At 37.5% G+C, this 24,130-nt stretch overlaps 1 protein-coding gene across 7 annotated transcripts; it reads left to right on the top strand.

The window, feature by feature from the left end:
* The first annotated feature begins 6,101 nt into the window (after window positions 1-6,101).
* On the top strand, window positions 6,102-22,906 carry LOC124410538 (probable Rho GTPase-activating protein CG5521). Of its 7 annotated transcripts, XM_046888990.1 has the most exons (30): window positions 6,102-6,179; window positions 6,299-6,445; window positions 8,015-8,125; window positions 8,383-8,400; window positions 8,890-9,061; window positions 9,167-9,524; window positions 9,615-9,895; window positions 10,001-10,286; window positions 10,374-10,744; window positions 10,879-11,101; window positions 11,436-11,643; window positions 11,742-11,873; window positions 12,594-12,845; window positions 13,998-14,188; window positions 14,262-14,360; window positions 14,441-14,725; window positions 14,786-14,911; window positions 15,052-15,219; window positions 15,648-15,704; window positions 16,433-16,543; window positions 16,623-16,781; window positions 16,843-17,022; window positions 17,095-17,458; window positions 17,537-17,685; window positions 17,767-17,942; window positions 18,078-18,537; window positions 18,598-18,884; window positions 18,954-19,090; window positions 19,238-19,363; window positions 20,402-22,906. In XM_046888990.1, the coding sequence occupies exons 2-30, from the start codon at window positions 6,340-6,342 to the stop codon at window positions 20,560-20,562; spliced, it is 5,754 nt and encodes a 1,917-aa protein (XP_046744946.1). In that variant the 5' UTR covers window positions 6,102-6,179; window positions 6,299-6,339; the 3' UTR covers window positions 20,563-22,906. The 7 variants fall into 7 exon arrangements, with proteins under 7 accessions (XP_046744946.1, XP_046744947.1, XP_046744950.1 ...); XM_046888991.1 differs by having other exon boundaries at window positions 6,108-6,445; window positions 9,167-9,515; XM_046888994.1 differs by having other exon boundaries at window positions 6,108-6,445; window positions 19,238-19,416; window positions 20,402-20,539.
* Window positions 22,907-24,130: the final 1,224 nt, after the last annotated feature.

The raw sequence follows: 24,130 nt of genomic DNA, 5'->3' as shown, positions 1-24,130 counted from the left end.
GCGGGTTGGGTTGGATGTTCGAAGAAGAAGAAGAAGAAGAAGAAGAAGTGGAAGTGGAAGAAGAGAAGAAAGAAGGAGAGGACGAGTCGCGAGACAGGTAGAAGGAGGAGGAGCGGGAAAGCGAGTAGATGAAATGAGATGAGATGAGATGAGATGAGGTGAGAGGAAGGGGGACGGGGGGAGGGGGGGGGGGGGGGGGTCGACACGTCCAGTGGCCCGCGAACGAAGAGCTGCACACCCGGTCGACGAATGGGACCCGGCTGGGGGGTCTTCGATCAGGCTGATGATGCGGGCCAACACCGATTAAACATTGGAGGAGAAGAAGAAGACGCGAGTGTTTCGTCAGTATCGAGTCACCGATTAGTTATTCTATACATTTTTCGTTGAATCTTTGTTGTTCTTTTTTTTTTTTTCTTTTTTTTTCTTCTCTTTCTTTCTTTTCCATCAGAATATGGATGAATGATGGGTTTTTTGGTTATTATAACGAGGAGTAAACGAAGTTGTAAGTTTGTGGATATATGTATACTTACTCGTGTTATACCGCGAAGGGATAAAATTTGATTCATTCGCATATATATGATCTGAGTCGTTTGTTTTGTACTATTATTTTCTTTTTACAGAGAGAGAGAGAGAGAGAGAGAGAGAGAGAGAGAAAGAGAATTGTTAGGTGATAGTAAAAGTGTAGAAAGATGAAGAAGTAGAAAGGGTAAGTATAGGAATATTGAATATTCAAAGAATCGAAAATTTGAATTTATAAAAGTAAATAATTTAGAGAGAGTCGTAGTATGGAGGAGTGAAAAAAAAACAAAAAGTTTAAAATATACAACAACAACAAAATGTAGAATCGTTAAAATTCGTGTCGATAACATAAAATCGGGAATACAGATTTTGTATTTCTGGGTACTTATTTCGACTTTCCACTGCACTGAAATTTTTCGAATTATGATAAAATTTTGTTTAGATTTTCGCGCGTCGTTGAAAATTCGATATTTTGATCCTTCAAAGTAGTTCGGTCATTCTTGTCGTTAATTGTTTTTCTTTTTTTTTTTTTTTTTTTTTTTTTGTCTTCTTCTTTCTAAATATTTTATTTATTTTCACTTTCGTTTTCTCCACTTTTCACCTCAATCCGAATCAACGTCTTGCAAAATTCTTACCTTCACCGTGTAAAAAAAAAATAATCAGATAATAACAAAGGGCACCGCAGATTGTGAAGAAAAGAAGAAAAACAACAACAACAACAACAACAACAATAATAATAATAATAATAATAATAATAAGGACGCGGTTCATGCGCCGCCGCTGGAGGTAAGAAAAAGATATTGCGAGGATCGTGAAATTAAGAGGAGCAGAAAAGAGAGGGGTGAAGAGAGAGTGGCCGAGGGCGGAGGCGGAGGCGGGAGGCGGGAGGCGGGAGGCGGGGGATATAGTCGTAGGCCTAAGGTGGATCGAATTTCTCTTATCCAGAAGGCGGCTGAGCCGTAAGCCCACCAAAGAGCAAGGTGTGCGCCACGGCGATGCTGCACACTGCAGGCATCAGGGATAGAGACTCTAGGCTCCTCGCTCTCGCGTCGACGCATGAATGGGGTCCTCGCCTCCTTCGCGAGGAGGACGCGACGCGAACGAAGGAACCCAGACATCTGGTCCCGGGTCTGCTATCCTTGAACGCATACGCGTTCTACTATATATATATAAGGCGGCTACCTGCACACAGTCTTCGTGTACCTGATAAAAACTAAAAAAAAAAACACTCCGCAGCCTCCCCCCCCCCCCCCCACCCCCCTCCCCTCATGGCACGGGTTTTATTTACTCCTGCAGATCGAGTATTAATTGTACACGTAATGTGTAGTATAGTTCGGTTTCTATTCTCTTTCTTGCTCTTCTTCGATGTTTTTTTTTTTTTTTTTTGCGACAACTGATTTTAACGTCAGGTGTACATGTATATGTACAGTGAAGTATTTATCTCGTATATTATACCAATAACGCATGGAAAATCGTTAATGCAGGCAAATTATAGATCATTTGATACTTTTTCCACGCAGTTTATATAATGTGTGTGTGTGTGTGTGTGTGTGTGTATATATGTATATATGTATTTATAGGGTTGAACCCACGCACGACGTGACGTTGCGGGTTTTTCATTCGTGGATCGATTTCTTATGCATACAACCTAGATTATATACACATACATATATATATATATATATATATATTATATCCATGACGTATGAGAAAGAGAGAAAGAGAAAGAGAGAGAAAGAGAGAGAGAGAAAAGAAACACGGGGGATCCCCCGAACTGGATGAGGAAGCGAAGAAGAAGAAGAAGAAGGCGGAACGAATGACTAAAGCCGTGTAGGCTTCCTCGGAGTTACTATTAGACGTGCATACATCGTACATGGAAGAAGAGGGACTTCCGGATTCGCCCCCTACGGACGCCCCCCGCAAGGGTAAACAGTTTTTTTTTTACCACCGCCCTCCCCGCTGCGGCAAGAGAGCCGAACGACGGTCGTTTATTAAGGGCGCTTTTTGCGGCCCCCGTCACGCACACACACACACACTCTATACATGTATTCGTAAATAATATACGTCGGTTCCGGGTCGTAGATTTGACCGGAAATCGACCATCGGTTCATCGTATTATCCGCAATGATCGGGAACGAAAATCGCCCCATGAAAGCAGTTTATCTATATGTATATTAGACTGTATCAAAAAAATTGACTATTTTGTTTTTTTGAAAAATATACTGAAAATATTGTTCAGGATAACGAAAAAAGGCGCCTGTTAAAATGAGAGCTTTCAATTTTAATACTAAGAAGTGCCTCATCGCGATTTTCTACTTTCCATAAGAATAACATGGCAAAAATGGTTCTTGCTCCTTGCGATTTTTATAACTAGATAACGAAGCGTTGTACAGAAAATTCATAAACATGTTTTTGTAGGAAATTGAACGTTCTACGAAAAAGGTTTGTTGTCAGTTTACGATAAATCTATTCTTTCAAAAGTTATTTGAGGTCAAACATCAACAAAGGACCTCAAATAACTTTTGAAGCAGTAGATTTATCGTAAAATGACAAGAAACCTTTTTCGTAGAACGTTCAATTTCCTACAAAAACATGTTTATGAATTTTCTGTACGACGCGTCGTTATCTAGTTATAAAAATCGCAAGGAGCAAGAACCATTTTTGCCATGTTATTCTTATGGAAAGTAGAAAATCGCGATGAGTCACCTCTAAATATCAATATTAAAATCTGAAATTTTTATGGTATTTCTTTTTCGGCATCTTGAACAATATTTTCAGTATACCATTAAAAAAAAAAAATAGTCAATTTTTTTGATACAGTCTAATATATATAATATGTATAAAACTATATATACCTAAGTAATTTACACGATTGTATTGTGTATTGGTTATCGCACACGTATGATAGAAGTAATTGTTTCTGTATTCAATCGATGTATTCAATCCGCCGATAGCGGGATCGATAGCTTAAAACGAACAATTTATAGATCATAATTAATACGACAGTCTATCCGAAAGGTGAAACTGAACTCAAACACACTCTTACGCTGAAATTTCTACCGTCGAGACAAAATATGTCGAATATAACGTAAACCGTCATCATCACTGAATCAAATGTTGATACTTCGCGGGCTCCTCGTAAGCGGGCTTCGGTTTCTGGTGCTTGACGCGTTCTTGAAAGGCCTTCAAGTCCGCGGTCAGTTCCTGGTAAGACTGCGGCACGGAATCCGCAAACTCTGGCTCTACCTCCCTGATTATCATGTAAAAAGAATTATGATCGCAGGCGGTGATAACGCAGCGAACGATAGAGTAATAGTGACGCGCAATTCTTCGACGATTCTTGAAGAATCGATCTTTCTGGCGTTCGATTAATAGATTATATTATTAAACAACTTTTCGAAGTTTCGATTATCACCGAAATATTCTAACAAATAAGGAATAAAAATTCAAAATAGCGCTTATTTCCTGCCAACAATAGTTCACTGAATAATAGTACTAATGCTGGCAATAATAACAAACTACAGCCAAGACAAATTCTTGTTACAGTACCCAACGTTCATTATTTTCAATCAGCTCATTTGTTTTATTCATAATCGATGCTATTTTCATTCGATATATCGATTCTCATAGTCAAAAGAAGAAATCTGTATAATTAAGCAATTTTCAGAATCGATTCTCTTGTTTTCTCACCTCACTATACAGCGAATAATATACGAACTAAAACTGAAAATGGAAAAATCTGACTCACATGTTTTGCTCCTCTCGAACGCAGCGCTTGCAGGCGTTACTGGCTGCCAGAGCGACTCTGTCGAGGCCCAACTCCTTCAGGATCCGCAATTCGTCGAACCATATCCTCCTCCTTTGCGGCGATTCGGGATCGGCACAAACTCCCGAATTGTTTTCATCGCTTCCTCGAGTCGTTGAATCGAGGCACTTGTCACACCGAAGCGGCGAGTCGATCGACCGATTCACTCGCGACTCGTCGCCATTACCTGCTGACAAATTTTACCGTGAATGTTCGCGGCTTACTTCAAGGTGTACGAATTAACCGTTGATTTACTGAAAACTCCGCACTAGCCTGCTTATCGCGGTATTTTATTTCGTCTTATGAGTAAACGTTACGCACTGCTACCCGAATTTCACGATTGAAATCATATCTTGCGTGGTTTAATAACGGTTTTTTCTTCCAATTGAAGCCTGCCTGCCTGCCGACCGAACTAGGCTAACGAACCGACAATTGAAAGACGATTAACCGCCACATATCGCGCTTCGTTCAATTGTTTTTAAACCATCGATATTATCTGCGTATAGAGTTGAACTTGCGGTTGCGATTCGACCCGGAAGTGCATTGAGTAACAAAGATTATTGCGTCGGAAGGGCGAAATAATAGAAATATGTCGAAATAAATATACTCTTGGATTGTTACTGGCTTACAAAAGCGCGAATTTGTTGAGAAAGCAAATTTAAGTCGCAGTGTTTACGACACGGCGTCATTTGTTTTTTGGACATAAGATCGATCTATAATCGCAATATGTGGCTGCTATAGTCCGTTGATAGAAAAGAAAGTAAAGCATTCTTTTTACTAGGTTAATACTGCTAATTGTAAATAAAAATGTATGATTTGTTTTCGCTCAATGCAAACATTTTATACAAAATACAGACGCGTTATGTATTTTCTAAGGATCCTTTAATTGCAAGCCATTCTTCAATCGTGCAAATCTTTGGATAGATGTCAAGGAAAACAAGCGTTAACGTTTTATTCGTTTGACTGCAAGTTATCCCTGCCGATTCTGCCGTTTAAGAAAGATTTAACTAGCTGGTAAAGTCGATCGGGAAGCAATTACTGAAAATACTTCTTACGCAAACACGCCGATCAAGACCATCTAGCTTTCATTGTCAGACCTGCCTCGAGTGCGGAGAGTTCTCGTCAACGCTGTTCTATCGCCTAGGGGTTAAACAGCGTACCCTGAGCCGGCCGAAGGGGAACCAGTTCTTTCTGACAGTCGATAAACTCCCAAAAAGACTTTATCTTCGCTCGACGACTCTTACCGCCGCCCCTAGTAAAATCTAGCTCTATACCGACCACTTCGCTCCCCGCCATGTCGCTTCTCTGTCCTTTTGTTTCTCGGTTTGCGCTTGTTTCTTTCCACAGTGACCATGGAGTACGTAACAACTAGGCAGCCTCCGATGAGCAAACTTCGTTACTTTTGAACTCGTCTAACTAGTTATAGCGTCGACCGTTCTGGCGCTAGTTTCTTTGGAAATTTAAAAATGGCGAAATTTTGTACAAGTTTTTCCCTTCAGCGGCGCGGCAGTTGGCGGCACTGATCTAAATCGACGCGCCAAATTCAAGCTCACATACTGCTGAACTGTTTCTACATTTCTCTGACACACATTGAAAAGGAAATTCGTGCTGCTAATGTGTGAGAGTTATCAAATGGATCAGTATTTGAAAATATTTCAAACATGTCAGGTCGTAGCTGCTCAGCAATATTGAAAATCTTATTAATCGGAGTGATCTAACGATCGGTGATGTCATTGCCCTGGTTTGGCATCTGGCAAGTAGTCGCAGCGAGAAACAAGATGGCTGCCACGTGCGATTAACGATACATCGGACATCTGACTTGTGCAGTGTGGTCGGTTCGACACACTGACATTTGGTATATGTATTAGCTACTTTTTTTACTCCGATCCGTCAATCGTACTTCGGGGTGTTTTGTCGGGGTAATTATCATTGCGTGTAACTGATGAGGAATATTTCCAATCCGCTCGATGATAGTATCTCTCCGCGAGTCCGCCGGCGACTCGCATTGAACGACAATGTTCAGCAAAAAACTTCACGTAGACGTCAAAAAGTCAACACTCAAGATACAGGATGTGAAAAAGGACAGCGCTACTAGGTTTAAACACCTCAAAATCGTACTTGGTGAGTATCTGGCATTTCCTAGACTATGATAAATATTTTTTCACCAACCCCCCTGCTCGTTGTGTCAAATCAGATGAATACATTTGATTAACCAAAACACCTCCAGACTCCAGTAACCAACAGGGTGTTATTTCACTCTCTTTCTACGTCTCTCTCTCTCTCTCTTCCACATCTATTTGAAGAGAGACTTCTGTTGGTCTTTACACCTACGCGATTTTCATCACAAATACCTGTTTTCTTCACGCATTGTTGAAATTACATTTGTTGTTATAGAATAAGGAATAGTTGTCGAAGCCGTTATCGTCAGCGAAGATACGTCGCGACGCAACTCAGGCCCCCATCTGCATTCCATCAATATCCGTGTACCACATGGTCCGGGTTGATCTGAGATTTGCATCTTTGAGTAAACGCATAAAATGATCTGTCCTGTCCATATTTGGCAACGACTGACACGATTGCGTGTAAATATTTGTTTTATATAGCAAGAGAGAGGCGCTACAAGGACAAGGATCTATGATGTTAGAAAATTGTTGTTTTATATTCCATTTTTGCACTGCTCTCTCTGCTATCAAATTTATTATTTTGAAGCTTTTCTCATTATGAAATTCAAAAAGTGGTTTATGTAAATCAAAATTTACAAGTTTCTGTTGTATTTAATTACCCGTATTAACAGAATCCTTGATATTGATATTTGGTCAGGATCCTTGGACAATTGAAAATATTTTGCAATAAATGTATTTACATGAAATTACTCTGTTTTTATTATCATATCAAAAATTCTTACGTTGTTCGGTATTTCAAGTTAAATCGAATTATTGCGTGGTAGAAAAATTACCGATTCATTTCTTCGATTGCATGCTACAATTTCATAGTCATTTTTAAACGAATTTATTTACTCGTATCGAGTCAAAGACGAATATTGCCTTGCAAAATGACTATGTATGTGACGAATATCATGAGGCATCCTTTAACAATTGAGAGATCTTAATTTTTGAGTTTTATTCATTTTGCTTGATCCAGAACTTTAGCTATCGGCAATTTGCTAGATATAAGTTTGTGTTGCCGGTGTGAATGGCAATAATAAAAAATGCGAAGAATAAATAAAACACCTCTGTGTACTCCTGAGGCAAGTGTGGTCAAACGACATTATAGTAACTGGTTGGTATCTAATCACCAGACCACATTACCGAGCTCACCACACAGCTTGGTTCGGCCTCCAGCTGGAGCTAAAATTACTTTTTACTGTTAAAAACAGATAATTGCGTATCAATAATTTTCTCAACCCAAACCATCTTGCTGCAGTATTTCCTCGGTTAATTATTTTTTATGATACATCCGCAATACTCTTTCTGTTCCATATCATGATGTTACGAGATCGTTTCAATAGTTAATCCCAAGTTCTTTTCCACGAACAACAATCTGTTTGCCCAGATGTAAGTCATTTTTCTGCTGGAAAACATTAGAAAACAAAGGATGTTTTTACCTTGACGATATCAAGGACTTATAATTTTTCTTATAGAAGTCGAGCATCTCATTATACTCTTTTTCTCTTTCACTGTTTTTTTGCAGAAAACGTGGACACAGACGAAGCAAAGGGTTTCTTCGAAGGGAATTTCAGCCATGTATACTTCATACTGTACGACTGCTTTGTTTCCGCGGAAGCAAATTTACGCCAGCGTGGTAAGTTTTCTCAACTTTTTTATTCTACAATGTTATGCGCCGTTTATTACAAAAAGATATATATATGCATATGGAAACATTCTTTATATAAACAAATACGTCAATGACAACGTTCGTTTCATCAATGGGCATTTGTTAATTAATTTATTGTTGCCTGTTCTTATATTGTCACAATTATTAATTCTGTGTATCTGATAAACTGTGTACTGATGACAATTGTTTTTCTCTATTTCCCCCCTCTATCACTTTGCTGACAGAACTTTCCTTTCACCTCGGTAAGTGAAACATTTTTGCCGAGCATGCAAAATACCTTCGACATTTTTTTTCTTTGTAGTTTTTTTCGCAGTCGCTCAGGTCGTGGAACTTGGAAACGCCTATGCAATTTACATGTAACACACTGCACAATGGGATGAACTATTCTTCTGAAAAATATCCCTAAATTCTCCCACTTTGTATGGTTCAATTATGTGATAACTGTAATATTCATGTTTCTATTCATAAGTTTTTTTTTTGTTTATTTACACTTCTAATACAGATTTCCATCATAGCTAATAAGTTGCATGATAAAAATTTTTGATTTTGCACGGAAACGGCGGAAGCGATTCCCCTTCAAAAAATGTCATCCATGATGACCCATCTCAGAAAGCGATGACTTGATAGATTAATGGCATGATTTTTTGTGCGATGAGAAATATTTGATGTTAATCGAGAGACATGATGAAGTTTTAGAATTAATCTATAAATCTATTATTTTCTGCAAACAGTTCACAAGGCGCACAGAGAAGAGCTGGAACAGGTGTTACAGCTGTTGGAAAAAATACTGACGCTGCTTCCTGAGCTTCTGAATCGAAGATGGCAGTGCCACAGCCTCGCCAGAATATTGAGGAAACTTTTACACCCAGGCAACAGCTGGAAATTACGTCGTCAAGCCATAAGGTTTTGAAAAATTTTACGGTCCCATTGAAATATTCGGATATTCTTCCCGTTTATTACTTTTGCAATAACTACTGACCCTCAAATTCTGTTCACTTATCGCTGCAGATACTTCATACTTTGGTACCAAGCGCTCGGTGACAATGCTCCAGATCACATACACCAGATGTTCGCTTGTCTGGTACCCGGCTTTCCACCAAGTCAGGCATCGCCCTACAAGCTTGAGCGTAAGTCGGATAACAAAAAGGATAAACCATCGAAATCGGCGAGCTACGACGACAAGGAAAAGAGAGAATTCTATGACACGCAATTGGGACAAAGTATTTTCCATGACACCGGGGTAACTCAAGGACCCGTCAGCCTGGTTGATGGCGGGCCAATCTTACCTCCGCAAGGCGGGGAAAAACCACTGGACCACGAAACCGTGCGGTTTCTCGAAGCTCTACTTGACTTTATGGTTAGCCAGGTATATGATCGTGGATAAATATACAATTGGGACCCAATTCTGTCGCCCATAGTTTTCAATTTTCTTTTCTTTTTTTTCTTTTGGCTTCAGGTTGTCAAGGTCGAATGGCGAGACAAACACGCTAGGCAACACAAGGCGTTTCAATTTCTACTGGAACGATTCAAGGCAACTTACTTGCGATACATCTGCCCAGAGTTTAACGACAATTTTTCACTGTACAAACCGAATTTAGAGCTTCCTGGAATGAGGAAACCTTCCCCTAATCAAGGACAAGATGTTTACGCACTCTGCAAAGTTACACTTATCAAATGGGTCGCTAAATATACTCATGTCACAAAGAAGGACGGACTATTGTTGCAGCCTTCACCAAAGTATGAAACAACGAATGACTGTTCTTTTATGATAAAATGTGTAAAAAACTTTCATTTTGTTTTTGCATCCTTAAAAAATCTGATCAATCGTTTTTATCTCACCAGCACGACAACTAGTGATGAAAATCCAGAACCAGAACTTCGGCGTGTATCCGTTATCCAGAATTCAACAGACCCGAATACTTTGTCTCCTGAAGCTGCTTCCCAGCATGAAAACCAGGAGGATAACACCGTGCTGGCCACTAATCTAGTGCGAGAAGTTTTCTATGGGAACAGAGACAACGTTAATTTCGTTCACGAACTTTACAGACAAGCATTTTTACTAGATTTCACTCACGCTGGTGCTATAAGAAAGGCTATTGCTGTTTATAAAGACTGGATACAAATGAATGTAAGCTATTTTGTCAAGAGCTATGGAACTGGAATTGATTGTTTGGAATTGTAGTACAGAATTTAATTTGTCGACTATTTTTGTCAGGAACTTCCATCATTCATGCTAGAACCCTTGGAGAGTCATAAGGACAGAGAAATTGAAGATCAAGTGAAGAGAGAGGCTTTAATTAACGATCGAAGTCCGCCGGAAAGCTACAGACAGACTAGACTGAGAAACGATTCGTATCTTGGAGCCATTCACAGGGAAAACTTGTTTGTGAGGGCTGGATTGCAAAATGTTTTACAAGTTTTTGTAACACAAGCTTCAAATGTATTTTTCTTAGAAACGCCAGGGGGTAATGCGTCCGCAACTCTGCTGGAGGAACAAACGGATAGCTGTAAACGTGTGCTAAATGTTTATCGCCACGTCGTTATGCAAGTCAGACTTGAACCTGCCACCTGGGAACAGTTACTTCGGTGAATATTTGTTTCAATGAACAAATTTACACACGATGCAACTTTTTCGTGATTGAAAGTTGAACTAATAGATTTATTACTACCTACGAATCTTTGGAATTTCCCATTTTATCATTTTGATTATTATTTTTCAGAGTCCTACTACAGATAACATCCTTGGTACTAAGCGACAAAACATCACGTAGAAAACAACAAGAAAGTATCGGCGGTAAATTGGCGCCAGCGATATTTCAGACCCTGATAGTAACTTGGATCAAAGCTAATTTAAACGTTGTTATATCTACACAGCTTTGGGACCAATTTCTCGCTGTTTTAACTTCCTTAACCCAATGGGAAGAACTTATTCGTGAATGGGCTGTAAGTTGCGAACTTAACACAACACACAACTTCCACTAAAATCCCAAAGTGGTTCTGATTAGTATTTTATTTTTATGCTTTGTGCTGCCTCACTTTTAGTTACGTATTGAAGGAAAAATATCAGTATTTGACACTGGTTGCAGATTATTTATAGTGAAAAAATATTTGATTAACATTAGTACAACTTAAAACCGTAGAGGTAACTTATTACTTGTTTCAAATAGATGGAAAAAAAAAGATTCCGTTAATTGAAGCAGCTACAAATATAAGAAATCTGAAACTACTTCAAACAGAATAATTTGTAAAAATTTCAATTCGCTAACATAATTTGCAGAAAACTTTAGACACTCTAACCAGAGTTTTAGCAAGACATGTGTACAATCTTGATCTCAATGATCTACCACTGGATCGTCTTAGTGAGCAAAAGTCAAAGAAAAGACGAGGTATCGGCAGCCGTGCCGCTTCGACGGGAAGTGTTCAGCCCCAAAGGAGAGGCAGTGTTGATCATGAAACTGGGGCAACCTTAAAGGACAGTGTCACTGGTAAATGAAAATCTGAATAGATCATTTCAAGTATTTTGAAAGCATCAACGATTTGATATAATCCGATTTCAACTCGAACTTTTTCTCAAACCTCACAGATCATCCACTGCGCGACCCTAGAAAATTCCGTCCGCTTCCGAGAAGTGCAAGCGATAACACGATATACAATGGAAAAGGAAGAATTAAGCTGCACAGACATCGCACTCACACTATACATTCCAGAGTTCCTGGTAAGTTGTATGAACAATGGTTAAATTTGTCGGTTGGCTTAATGATTCGCTGATTTTTTTCTCCTTGTGAGTCTACAATCTACTCGCCAATGGTGTTCATGCTCATATTCAAACACGGATACATATAAAACCTGATATATGTTGATATAAAATAGCAATTCTGTTCTCTCAGTTCTATTTATACCTTTGTTCTTATTTTATTTTAGTCATAGTAAATATTATTATTATTATTGTTTGTTTTTTTCGCTTTTTCGGTGTGTCATCATCACTGGGTTAAAAATAATCGACTCATATGTTAAACCTGCTTCATCGGGTGCAGCGCAGTTTTAAATCGTTTTCCACTTACGTTTATCTATCATATCAGTCCTCGCCATTTCCGTTATTTAAGCAGTGTTTGTTGGTGATAGTAAAAAATGTTGTTTTGGAACTTTACTGCACAATTTTTTTCAATTATATATCTGTCCGCTGAAGTGTCCAATGTCTCTGCTCTTAGAGTTAATCTCACATTGAAGTTAAGTAATAAAACGGATAATTATCCAACGATGGTATATGGGACAACAAGAGTGAAAATATTGATTGTGAATTGAATGGATCCGCATTAATTCAGTACTTGCGATTAACGAATCGTGGTGATATTGTACAAGAAAACGTAGGCACATCGCAATTTCTGATTGCGGTATATACGATTATTGTGAACTAAGCGTGAATTTCCTCGGGCAGTACTCCCCTTGTCAATAGAGCAAGATATGGCAAGGCTATTGTCCACTACTGCTACGACTACAACGGGTAACGAGACTACAACAACAGTATCAAAAATGTTACCAAGCAGACGCACTAAATCATTGGACAGCGTCGTTGTCGTTGACAGTGAACCTCCATCCCCGCGCTGTCCTTCGCCTACACCAAGCAGTGGCGTGGATAGCAACAAGGATAGTCCAATACAGATAGAAAATATTGATGGGAACAGCATTGGTGAGTAGTAACAGCATCCCCAGAATATGAAAAATAGACTGCATGGTAATTTTAGAACAACAGTGAATTGGGAATAGTAAGAAAATGATTATTCGTTATGTCTTACTTACCGAGATTAGAGTATTGGAAGATATAAAATAAGCTTTGCTGTATAGGTGTAAAACGTAGTTCGAATCGAGAATATTTTTTGTGGAATATTCAATAAGCAACAATCTTCTTATCGATGAGAAATCGTAAATGCAGCCTTTAGATGAATGGTTCGACGCTAAAATTTCTTACTAAACAAATATTACTGTGTTGAATGGATTTTTGTGAATCCCAGGAAAATGTTTACCCATGACGTCGTAAATACATGAAGTAATTTAATAGCCACATTAATACGCTCTGATAAAACACCACATGGCTTAATTCTGATAGCTACTTTATGGCAAGTTCACTTACTGCTAAACAGCAACACGGTACTAAGTGAAATTGTGTTACTGGGAATTACAATCCTTGAGATTAGAAATTTAAACAGGAAAGTACATACAAAAGAAATATTGCCAAACGCAGGAAGAATTCAATGCTTCCTTTTGATTGTAGTATACCTCTTAGTTAAAGCAAACTGGAAGTGACGCTTGGCTGAAGATGGTGTTTTTATAAATTCTACTTATTCATTCACTTACGCAACTGTAAGTGGGAACTTAACAATCGGATCATTCTCTCTTACTCTCTGATTGCTTGATCAATTTCGTGCATCTAGAATCTTTATACTTTATTGCTTGGACAACAACAATGCCTTTTTCGCTTAAAAAATTACTCAAGGGTAAGAAGTTTTTTACGTTTGTCCTTCCGTTTGTTTTACTCTCTCTCTTTTTCTCTCTACCACTGTTTCTCTGCCGTACGTATTCGGTTTTCTCAATACATTCGCTAATTTTCATTTGCTATTATTGGGAAATCGTGTTTATCATTTGCGCTTTGGAAAAAAATCTAATTCTAAAATACATTTTGTTTTCTTCAAACAGCCCTCAAGGAGAGGTTCATTTTATTTCTGATTATATGAAATTTAAGAAAAAAAAACACGATATAAGTTCTTGATCTACAATAATAAAGAATTGCTTGAAAACTGAATATCGCAACATTTTGTTTTAAAATTCCGTAATTGTTGCGCAGACACAAGCGATGTATCGGAAAGGCGTTCAGTTATGGCTGGAGGCGGAGTTCCTGGTTGGCTACCAGACGTCGCTGTAGCTTTGTGGCGACGGATGCTATCAGCATTGGGCGATGTTAACAATATTCAAGATCCGGCTCTCCACGGACAAGTTATGGACTACCTTGTCCAGCTGACCCACACACTGATAAAAGTGAGCCTCACAGTTGTAGACTCTCGTTTTCACGCACCAGGCTAATCACTTAAATATTTTGTCTTCGCTTCAGATTCGTTTGAATCAAGGAGTGTCCGGCGACAATCAAGGCACACCTCCCGCACCAGACTTAATTCCACCACTAACTATAATCGCTCCATGGTGCTTCAAGGTGCGACAAATTATTCACTATTCTTGTTGCCTTACTCTGCAAAAGCAACTAAATTATCTTATTATTCTTCTCATTTGTAGGCGATACAGTTGCCGCAACAGTATGAAGTTGGAAGACTGGCTGCATACCGTTTGATTTGTCTTCTTACCGTTCAACCGATGGATATATCTCTTCCCAAGCCACATTTAACACTATTTTATCGCGCTGTACACAACGGAATAGTCAGCAACAACACCAAGGTTCTTCACGCTCTTGTAAAATACACGGGGCCCAGATTATTCAGCCTCAATCTGCCTGGATCCAGTTTACTAATTCTCGACTACATTCACGCGGCTAACGTCATACTCAACAGTAACGACATTGAGGTGAGACTTGTCTCACTTTATTGTTGTTAGTGGGTAATAAATTTTTTGCAACATTTACAGGCGCCCAGAACAGAAGCTGTTTCCATATTGGGATCGCTGCTCTCACTACCAGCTACAGTCGCTAAACTTCCAGTATTACAACCCTCTGGAAGCGACATCGTAACAGTGACGTGCCCTGATGCGAAGGTAACGAAAATATCTTGAAAAGTTTTCTAAAAGGCCAAAGTTTAAAGGTTCAAAATTATCTTTCCTTTACACCAAGTAAGGTCTAACAGCGATTGTTCAAAAAATGAGCTGATACCATCTTTTATTTTAAACTCCAAAAGGAGCACATCGTGACGATCTTGATCAGGAGCTGTCGCAGAGAACCAACAGGTGTGGCAAGGTGTGTTGCACTTTCCAGCATTGGTATGTTTGTCTACAGAGAATTGTCGCACAAAACGCAGCATCCCAGAGTACCAGAGGCAGTTACGGTGCTTCTTCTAGGCCTGAGGGTAAGTTGAATCACATTCAACGGACAGTTGTCAATCTATGCATGTTTTAATTTCGTTTGAGCGCAAAAGTATATAGGTATATATTTTTTTTAAAAGCTAAAAGAAGCAGTGATAGTAGTTTCAATTTTCGATAATTTATTTTATTTTCAACTATATTTTCAATATATCTTGACATATTATATTTTGAAGTAGTGTAAATTTTATTATTAATTAATGAAAGGACACATGTGTTATTTGATCGATTGAACCACTCAAGCATGATTTAGTAAAGCAATATAGACATATACGGCACAATGCTTAAGATGCGTAACAAAGCTGCATGTTATAATTCACATATTGTTGAATAGCTCAATATCGGAGGTGATTTAGACGCTGCAGCTATTGTAGCGATTAGTATTGTTGTTATTTCTGTTGGGTCTGGTTGACAGAGGTTGCAGGTGGCTGGGCAGCGAAAGGATGGGATGAATTTTCCCCTGCTAGACAAGGTAGTCTCTCTCTTGGTCGCTTCTATAAACTCACTCCCAAGTCTTTATTGTACCTTTTTTTGTTCACATTGAATTATTCCAGTGTCCGTCCAGCATTTGTCATTTCAATCGTCCACGTCTGACGTTCTGAAGCCTAAATCGTTGTCTGTTTCATTCCACAAAGAAAAGTCAATTTGAATAAAGCGACGAACAAGTTAAAGAGGAAAAAACTGTTCGAAGTTGGAATCTACATTTAATCGATCACTTTCAGCGTACACCGAAAATCAACTAGTTATTGGCTATGTAAATACTGACTTTGATTGACTCCTGCTTTTGTACACAGAACCAACACTGTGAGGCAACTACCACAATGTCGCTCATGTATGCTTCTTTGTTTTGCATGATCTGTTGCACCCTTCGTTATACTGTGTTCTTGTTTAAATGCAGGGATCAAGTTTCCCAAATTAAACAAGTACCAGCAATTTTAGTGTATAGAAATAATTAGCACTGGCATCTCAAAACTTTTATTCTAGGGGAAAGTGAGTGTCCAGTAAAATGTTTTTCATTTTTCACCATTAGAGCTTATATAGCTTACTGCTTGAAAAAATTAGGTCTTCTCTGTGCAATTTATTGTCCTCTGAAATGTTTTATCTCTGTCCAAAAGTATCGATCGCTTCGTTCCAATGCCTCACATAATGATAATAGTATTACATAACTTTTACATGTACTGATATCGAAGTCTGTTTCAGGCAACTCACGCGACAGTAAGTCAAGTTGCTTGCGACGCTCTTCTCTTACTCTGCGACCAAGCAGATGTACTGTTGGAACTTTATCCAAACATTCCAGCCAAAATTATTCAGGTTCGTTTTCTTTACACTACAAACGCGCAGTTAATACAATTCCCTTACTCTCTTCAATTCTTAATTTCACAACTTCCAGGTTCTAGCAGAGACTCTTGGTCGCATGACTGGTCGTGAAAGGCGGAGCGCTTTGGCAACTTCGATGCTGTTTTGTCTCGGCGAATGGGCTATGCAGCTGGGACCGTCTGTACTACTACAACCATTCCATGGAAAGCCGTTGCTTCTAACATTATTTACAGTAAGTAAAAGGCCAACTTCCCTCCCTATTGCAAAAGATTTCTAATCGGCAATGTTTTCAGGTATTAGACAACATTATGCATAACAAAATTAGCAAGGATTTGCAAGACTCGGCAAAGTGTTACCAACATGACACCGACGATTTTGATCCTGATATTTCTCTAGACAATTTAGTTGATGATACTGGTATGAAATCACCGAGACGTGGAAACGTTCAATCTGTTCAACTGGCTGCTCAAATGGTAAGCTTCCATTCACCATGTACAATTAATCAATTGAATTTCGCGAAACATATATCGTCTTTTTTTCTCCAGGTACTGATGCATCTAGTTAATCATCTCGGTCATTTTCCGATGGGCATTGGTGCCGCTCGTCTCTCATCCCTTGTAGTCGAGCTTGATGACATTCCTGGAATAGACAGCGACGAATTGTCTTCGGCTGTTTTCCAAGTTCCAAACGTCCAGCTCTTGATGCTATCAAATTCAATAATACTATCATTAGTCGAATTAGCAGCGCTCGATGCGCCTGGCGGCGGAGTCACTGCTGGCTTGACGACTGCTCCATCAACAGTAAGAGTTCTGCTTCGAGATTTGGCCGGCAAGGCTTCATGGGATAGTTCCATTCTCTACAGTCAACCCTTCATTGACGACGACTTACCTCCACCCTTTGGAAAGCCAAGTAAGTTGCTCGCTCTCCAATTTTTTTATCTAGATTTTGTTGAAATTGTTTCTAACTGAAGATAAATCCTGGTTACAGTCGATTGGTCCTCGAAATTACGTAGAGAAGATCTGAGCAGTGTACTACCAGCCCAAAGCAGCCCTCCCCAACACACGATGAGACACAGAGAGCCGCACATTCTTCCCACGTTTGCGAACGCTGCCAGCGATATGGATAATCTTGATGACGTTTGTTGCATTTCTTTGTAATTCACTGTTATGCTCCTGCGTTGGTAAGTGCTACTATTGGACTTTATTTTTCCGTTCTAGCTCCTGCAATACATAGGTCACACCAGCCCTGAAGTACTAACGAATCCAGAAATAGCGCTTAACGCTCCTGCAAATTCGCCACAAGGACCACAACTTGAAAGCGAAACTATCGCCGCTATTTTGGGGCAAAGAAACATGGAGAGAGATCATATTAACAACTGGAATCAGCATATCAGGTGAGTTGTTAAAACTAAAAATATTCAACCTTTTTTCTGGTGATGAATATTTTAATTTGAAGAGGACAGATTTCGATCAATCGAACCTGGAAAATATTCAGAAGAAAATGATTTCACAAATCTTTCATTCTGCAGCATGTGTGCAGCGGCAATTAGTCCTCCATCCTGCCGTCCGCCGCCTGCACCATTTCATCACTGTCGCCTTCTATTTTCGCATCTCGGTCTATCAGGCTGGGAGCAGAGACGAAAATTACACTTACTTTCTAAAAATGAGAAGCTATTGAGAGAGTTGCGAAATTTGGACAGTCAGCGTTCCAGAGAGACCCATAAAATGGCAGTTATCTATGTCGGCCAGGGCCAAGAGGACAAGAATTCTATATTAAATAACGTAACAGCTAGCAAAGAGTATGAAAACTTTGTGGCTAGGCTCGCGTGGGAGATTGAATTGGAATCTCACACTGGTTTTCTCGGTGGCTTGGTTCCTGGAAAAGCTAGCGGCGTTACTGCTCCTTATTTTGCAACATCCTTCACTGAAGTTATTTTCCATGTCGCTACTAGAATGCCTTCCGATAGCCCAGAGAGTCTTTTGCAAAAGGTAACTAGCTGCAGTAAATTTAAAAAGACAATGAATAAAACAAGCATTGGATGATTTCAGACAAGGCATCTTGGTAACGACGAAATTCACATTGTGTGGTCCGAACACTGGAGAGATTATCGCAGGGATATTATACCCACAGAGTTTTGTGACGTCTTGATAGTCATTTATCCCTTGCCTAATAAACTATTTAGAATACAAATATCAAGGAAGACAGAAATCCCATTTTTCGGACCACTGTTCGACGAATCAATTGTTGAAGATGCAGTCCTGCCCGGATTGGTCAGAGCAACCGCACTCGCTGCCAGCAGAGCTAAAAGATCGACTCTGACGCTGTACCAGCATTAGTAAGTTGCAAAGATTGCAAATTCACCAGCAAAATTTTGTTGAAAACTGTTCTTCTTCTCTATCTTTAGTTACGAAGAAAGAGCAAGGTCTCTCGATACTGTGGTGAGAAACCACAAGGAGGCTACAACTTTTGAGGAGTTTGCTGCAAATGTTTACTCCCCTGTTCAGCCACCAAGTCCTTTCAGCTGCACATCTTCTGTTTCCGGTATGATGACCTAGAGTTTAGAAAAGTCTATAGTCACAGTTGTTACTAGACTTAGAAGAATCATCGAATAATAGTTTCTCAGGCACTGTCATTTTATTAGTTTAATTAGGTGTAGTAATCTAGGTTTTATGGTTTATCAATATCAAGGTTCTATGACGAGTGTACAGTCAACCGCTTCTTCGAATCTTGCGGCAGCTCTTATCGACTCACATCACGGAAGACCTAGTCTTCGGAGTAGTTCAGCAGCCAGCAGCGACAATAGAGCGAACAGAGGTGACTAACCCAGTCCACTAACCCCCACCCAACCCTGTAACACGATCCGACAAGTTAGTATTATTGATTTTTTTTCAATTATTCCTGTGACGTCCTGTTGTATCCTGTTTGAGGTGGTGCTATTTTGTGTATCTTCTTTTCAAATGTCTTACTACCACTTCCCGCCCATACACACACACGTATGTACTATTTTACTTGGAAATAACTTTCCTTTACTATTCAAATTCTACTCTGATGACAGCCTATATTTGTGATTACTTTCTTTATTATCGAAATATACTTACCACAGAATGAACCTTTAAACTTACGTATAATAAACCGAGAAAACAAACAATCTTTCCTGAAGTCCAAAGCTAAGATAGATTTTGCACGTAATGTTGGTATTACGAGTAGAAATTAGACCATTTATACGAAGTTATGGTTGTAAAAAAGCACGAATGCGATATAATACAATGTTAGAAAATTTATTGCACGGACAACAAGTTGATGTTCATATTAGTCTACAGTGCTCACGTAGTTGAAAGTATAACGAAAATTTTAACGTAAAGATCTGGATCTGAACCCTGTAGTTTACTTGATCTTCATACCACCTGCTCTGGTATACATATATGTTTTCATAACTATAATTCTCTTTCGACAGTCTTGCATAATCTATTGCGAGGTAATTTTCCGCCTTTTGTGTCTATAGCTAGCAATTAGCTCTATTAGCTCATCTCATCACTGGCATCTCTTTTTACATGTACGGCGTTATATTATTCATTCATAGATATGAAAATCCATTAAAAATTGTCAAATTAATTTTTTTTTCTATCATTATTCACAAATAGAATATACAGAAGTAAAACAATTTCTCTCAAGATAATCATTAAACATAAGTTTTCCATATCGTTATTGTTATTGGCTGAAAAAAATTACTGAATTCAAGCTATATTCTGATTTTACGCACAAAAAAATCAACAGAATAAAAAGCACTCAGAAATTCTTCTCAGCCAATGATAAATTAGTAAATGTGAAGGACAAAACTTATACCGGTTTCAGTATCAGATGGAAGCAGAGTATGGTTTAGCAGCGATACAACAGATACATCAACGCTGCATGGAATCTCGCCGAGGCCAGTGAAAAGAATGTCTTTCAAAACTGGCCCAAAACACAAAGGAACATCTCAGGCCACACCACCGGATAGTCCTAGATACAAATAGCAGAGTAGAAACACGTTTTCGTTGTATAGTTGGGAAGTATTATGTTTCTTTTTTACAATTTAAAAATTTTAAAACGTCACGCTGATGGTTTAGTGAAGATCGGTGGAAATGTTCTGGTCAAGTCAATGAATGAAATATTAATTATTAAATTAGGGTGAAGTTATGTACAACTTTGTGTTTTCATTACTTTCTCTTCTGTCTGTTGTAAATTAATTTTTTAATAACAGTACAGGACAATATTGGTTATTTATAGCAATTAACGATTATGCGTTTTTCGTAAGATCAAATTATTAATACTACGTTTTTATTTATTAATAATTATGATTGTACATAATAATAAAAGTAATGATAATAATAGTAATAGAAAGCTGCAAACATCTCTACTGCAAGATTTAGGTAATGGGATTTTAGAATATTTGGATAAATATTATACTAACAATTATAATGATAATGAAATCAAAGATTATTGTCAGCTTTGCATCATTGGCATTCCCCATGTAAGGAATAACGGGAGAAGAAAAACGCATACAAGCTGTGCAACGTTTATCTATAGACATATAGAAAGTTGGGTAATGCATAAAATCGGAATTATTTAAACTAATTTATCCAACAAAGTTCATACTTATACGAAATAATTCGTAGGGGATTTTTTTTCTTATTTTTATTTGCTTGAAACGAATGAATATGTAACAATTAGGCGGTGCTACCTCATTATGTGCGAGAGTAACTTATTTATATCTTCTTGCATCGAGCATAATAATAGAAAATACAGCTTTGTCAAGCTTTATATAACACGATATTCCAGAATTTTATAATGTCCTATTTGAACGTGTTTCCTAAACCGAATTTGAGCAACCATCTGTACTTCGGGGAATTGAGATGATTCCCCTTTAAAAAAAATATTTTCAATTTTTCCGTCCTTAGATTTAATTTCTTATATTATATTATAAATATTGTTATACATCTAGTCTATCTGTATTAAATTTCATACTACTAAATTATATAGAACCATATATACACACACATATATTATTTAATCATCTCCATTAAGCGTTATAATTTGAGAATTGGATATTAGTTAACGCAGCCCAAATATTGGGCAATATTGTACCATCGGAAAGGTAAAACTGATTTTGTTCGATTGAAACAACAATGTATTTATTGTAAGCAAGTTTCAACGTAATAAGACTCACCTTTAATATACTTAATGATTCAGTCAGTGCTTTAACGATAATCAAATTCCAATATAAGTATTACCAGACACAGAATATTTTCTTCTTCAAATTTTTCCATACTGTATATAAAGTATATCTCATCAATTACGTTTCTTGGCCTGAAATCCATTTTAGTTGACAATCACCTATGTACCAAGTTGTACAATTTAACTGAATTTCAGCATATTACTTGACACATTCGTAAAGCTTCATTTCTGCAATTTTATCGTTATTCATTCCGAGCAAACTAATAATGGCTTTGCACTAGTTATCTACAAAAATAGGAATTATTCGCCACGCAACAGAACAAGAAACCCGCCTTTAAATATCCTGATAAAAAAATTGATGAAACGTGCCAGATGTTAGTCATTGTTTTCACTCCAGAAAATAAAATATGTGGAAAACACAATATATTTCCCTGTAAAATTATTTGTTCCGTATGTATTATATGCTATACATACTTTCATATCTGTATTACATGTAAATCGTAGATAGATACGAATATTACATACTCGATTAGTATTTATCCACTAACACTGTTATACAATATACATGCATCTACAAATTAACAAAAGTAAGACATGACTTCAATGTTACATTAGATTGCATCATCATAAATCGTTTGTTATATGGATACGCTTCTATAAACGTCTTACCAAAGTCGATGAACACTTTTGTTAAGAGTACATTACTGAACACTACGACCAGAGCATATACACATAAACAAGATCTTACAATTTCAACAAAGATTAAATTGATGCGTCTGTAAGATATGAAGACAATCTGTAATTATTCGTTATATTTTTACAGAAATAGATAAATATACTTCGAATATTTGTTATCGAATTATGACAGAATAAAAGATGGTATAAATATTTACTTTGTAAAACGAAAGTACGAAACAAGCAGATTCCTCACTATCAGCAGTAAATCTTGTTTGCGATATGATACCTAACATGTAAGTAATCGGTCTGTTCAAACTTTAGTTTGAAGTTAAACTCGTTATTTTCGTTCCGTTACTCAATGGAAATTCAAAGTATTACAGTGTTCATAACTAACATGCTATGAATTATATCTACACAATTACCTGTTATCGCGCGTAGACTTTCTTGAGATTTATCTAGGTTGAGTTGAAACAACTTTCATCAATAATCTATAAATTAAATATAGTATAGCAACCTAAAGAGGAGTCGACTGGATGTTGTATTTATTGTAAATAGGTAAAGGCGTATATTTTACCCTATAATTGCATCGATATTGTAATCTTGTTGTTATATTGCTTAAAGTGACGAAATACTTACTAAATGATAATAACAGAAAAATATTTGAATTTACGTCAACTATAAACGTTGTAATTATATATATCAAGTTACTTACATTATTTCGCAATATTTATTTAATTTTTCTATCTTTTACTTACAAAAATCATCGACATGCAATAATGATCAATACAAAAAATAATAGAGCAACGTGCATTTCTATAAGAGTTTAAATAGTATTATTTATTGATAAATATATAGATTTTCTTAGGTGCCTACAACTAAGGATCCTATTTTGTAACATAATTTGATTTTGCGATATTAAAATCCAGATAGCCAATGTAAGAGTATTACTTTGATTTGATCATGGATTTTTCTTTAAAATTTAAAACATAAACATACTTATATTCAATAAAAAAAAAATACATTACTTGGTAGTCCTTGGAAGTTGACGATACTAACAACTAGGTACACTGCTATTGTACACCAGTACTGCAGAGCTATCCTAATTTTTTTTTACCAATTGGATGAACAATCGTACTAAATTATGAAATGTATGGTACGCATACGTTTTGGAAAAAAGACTCTCGATGATATTTGACTATATTTTTATATTTTTATAACGTTCGATTACAGCCAATTGATTTTAAAGTTAAGATTACTCTGTAGTACATGTATTTCAGTAGGCATGGGGCTATAAAGTGCATTTATCTTGAGTTTCAACATAGACCATTAAAAAGTCGCAGGTCAAAAAAGAAGGTGGATTACAAATATTAATACACCTCACGGTTATTACAAATATTTGTAGAGAAATCAAATGTTCACACTAAAATAAAAATAACAGTAGACACTAGTGCTCCAAAAAACTTTCAGTATCCAAAACGTAAGTGTTCAAATCCGTGCGCGAACAGTTTCCTCTATTTCGACCATTTATTTGATTGGGTTCACTTGATTAATTTAAAGTTAATGAACTTTTCTGTTAGTCATTTCAAGATTTCATCTCGCATAATTATGTTTCACAAGCGAGTCTTGTTTCAATACATTTGCCATTGTTGCATCTAATATAATCTATAATGAATTCTTAATCTATAATGT

This window comes from Diprion similis, chromosome 9 (assembly GCF_021155765.1).
Source record: "Diprion similis isolate iyDipSimi1 chromosome 9, iyDipSimi1.1, whole genome shotgun sequence".
NCBI lineage: Eukaryota > Metazoa > Arthropoda > Insecta > Hymenoptera > Diprionidae > Diprion > Diprion similis.
Note: the sequence above shows the minus strand (reverse complement) of the source record. Positions and strands in the feature narration are given on the sequence as shown.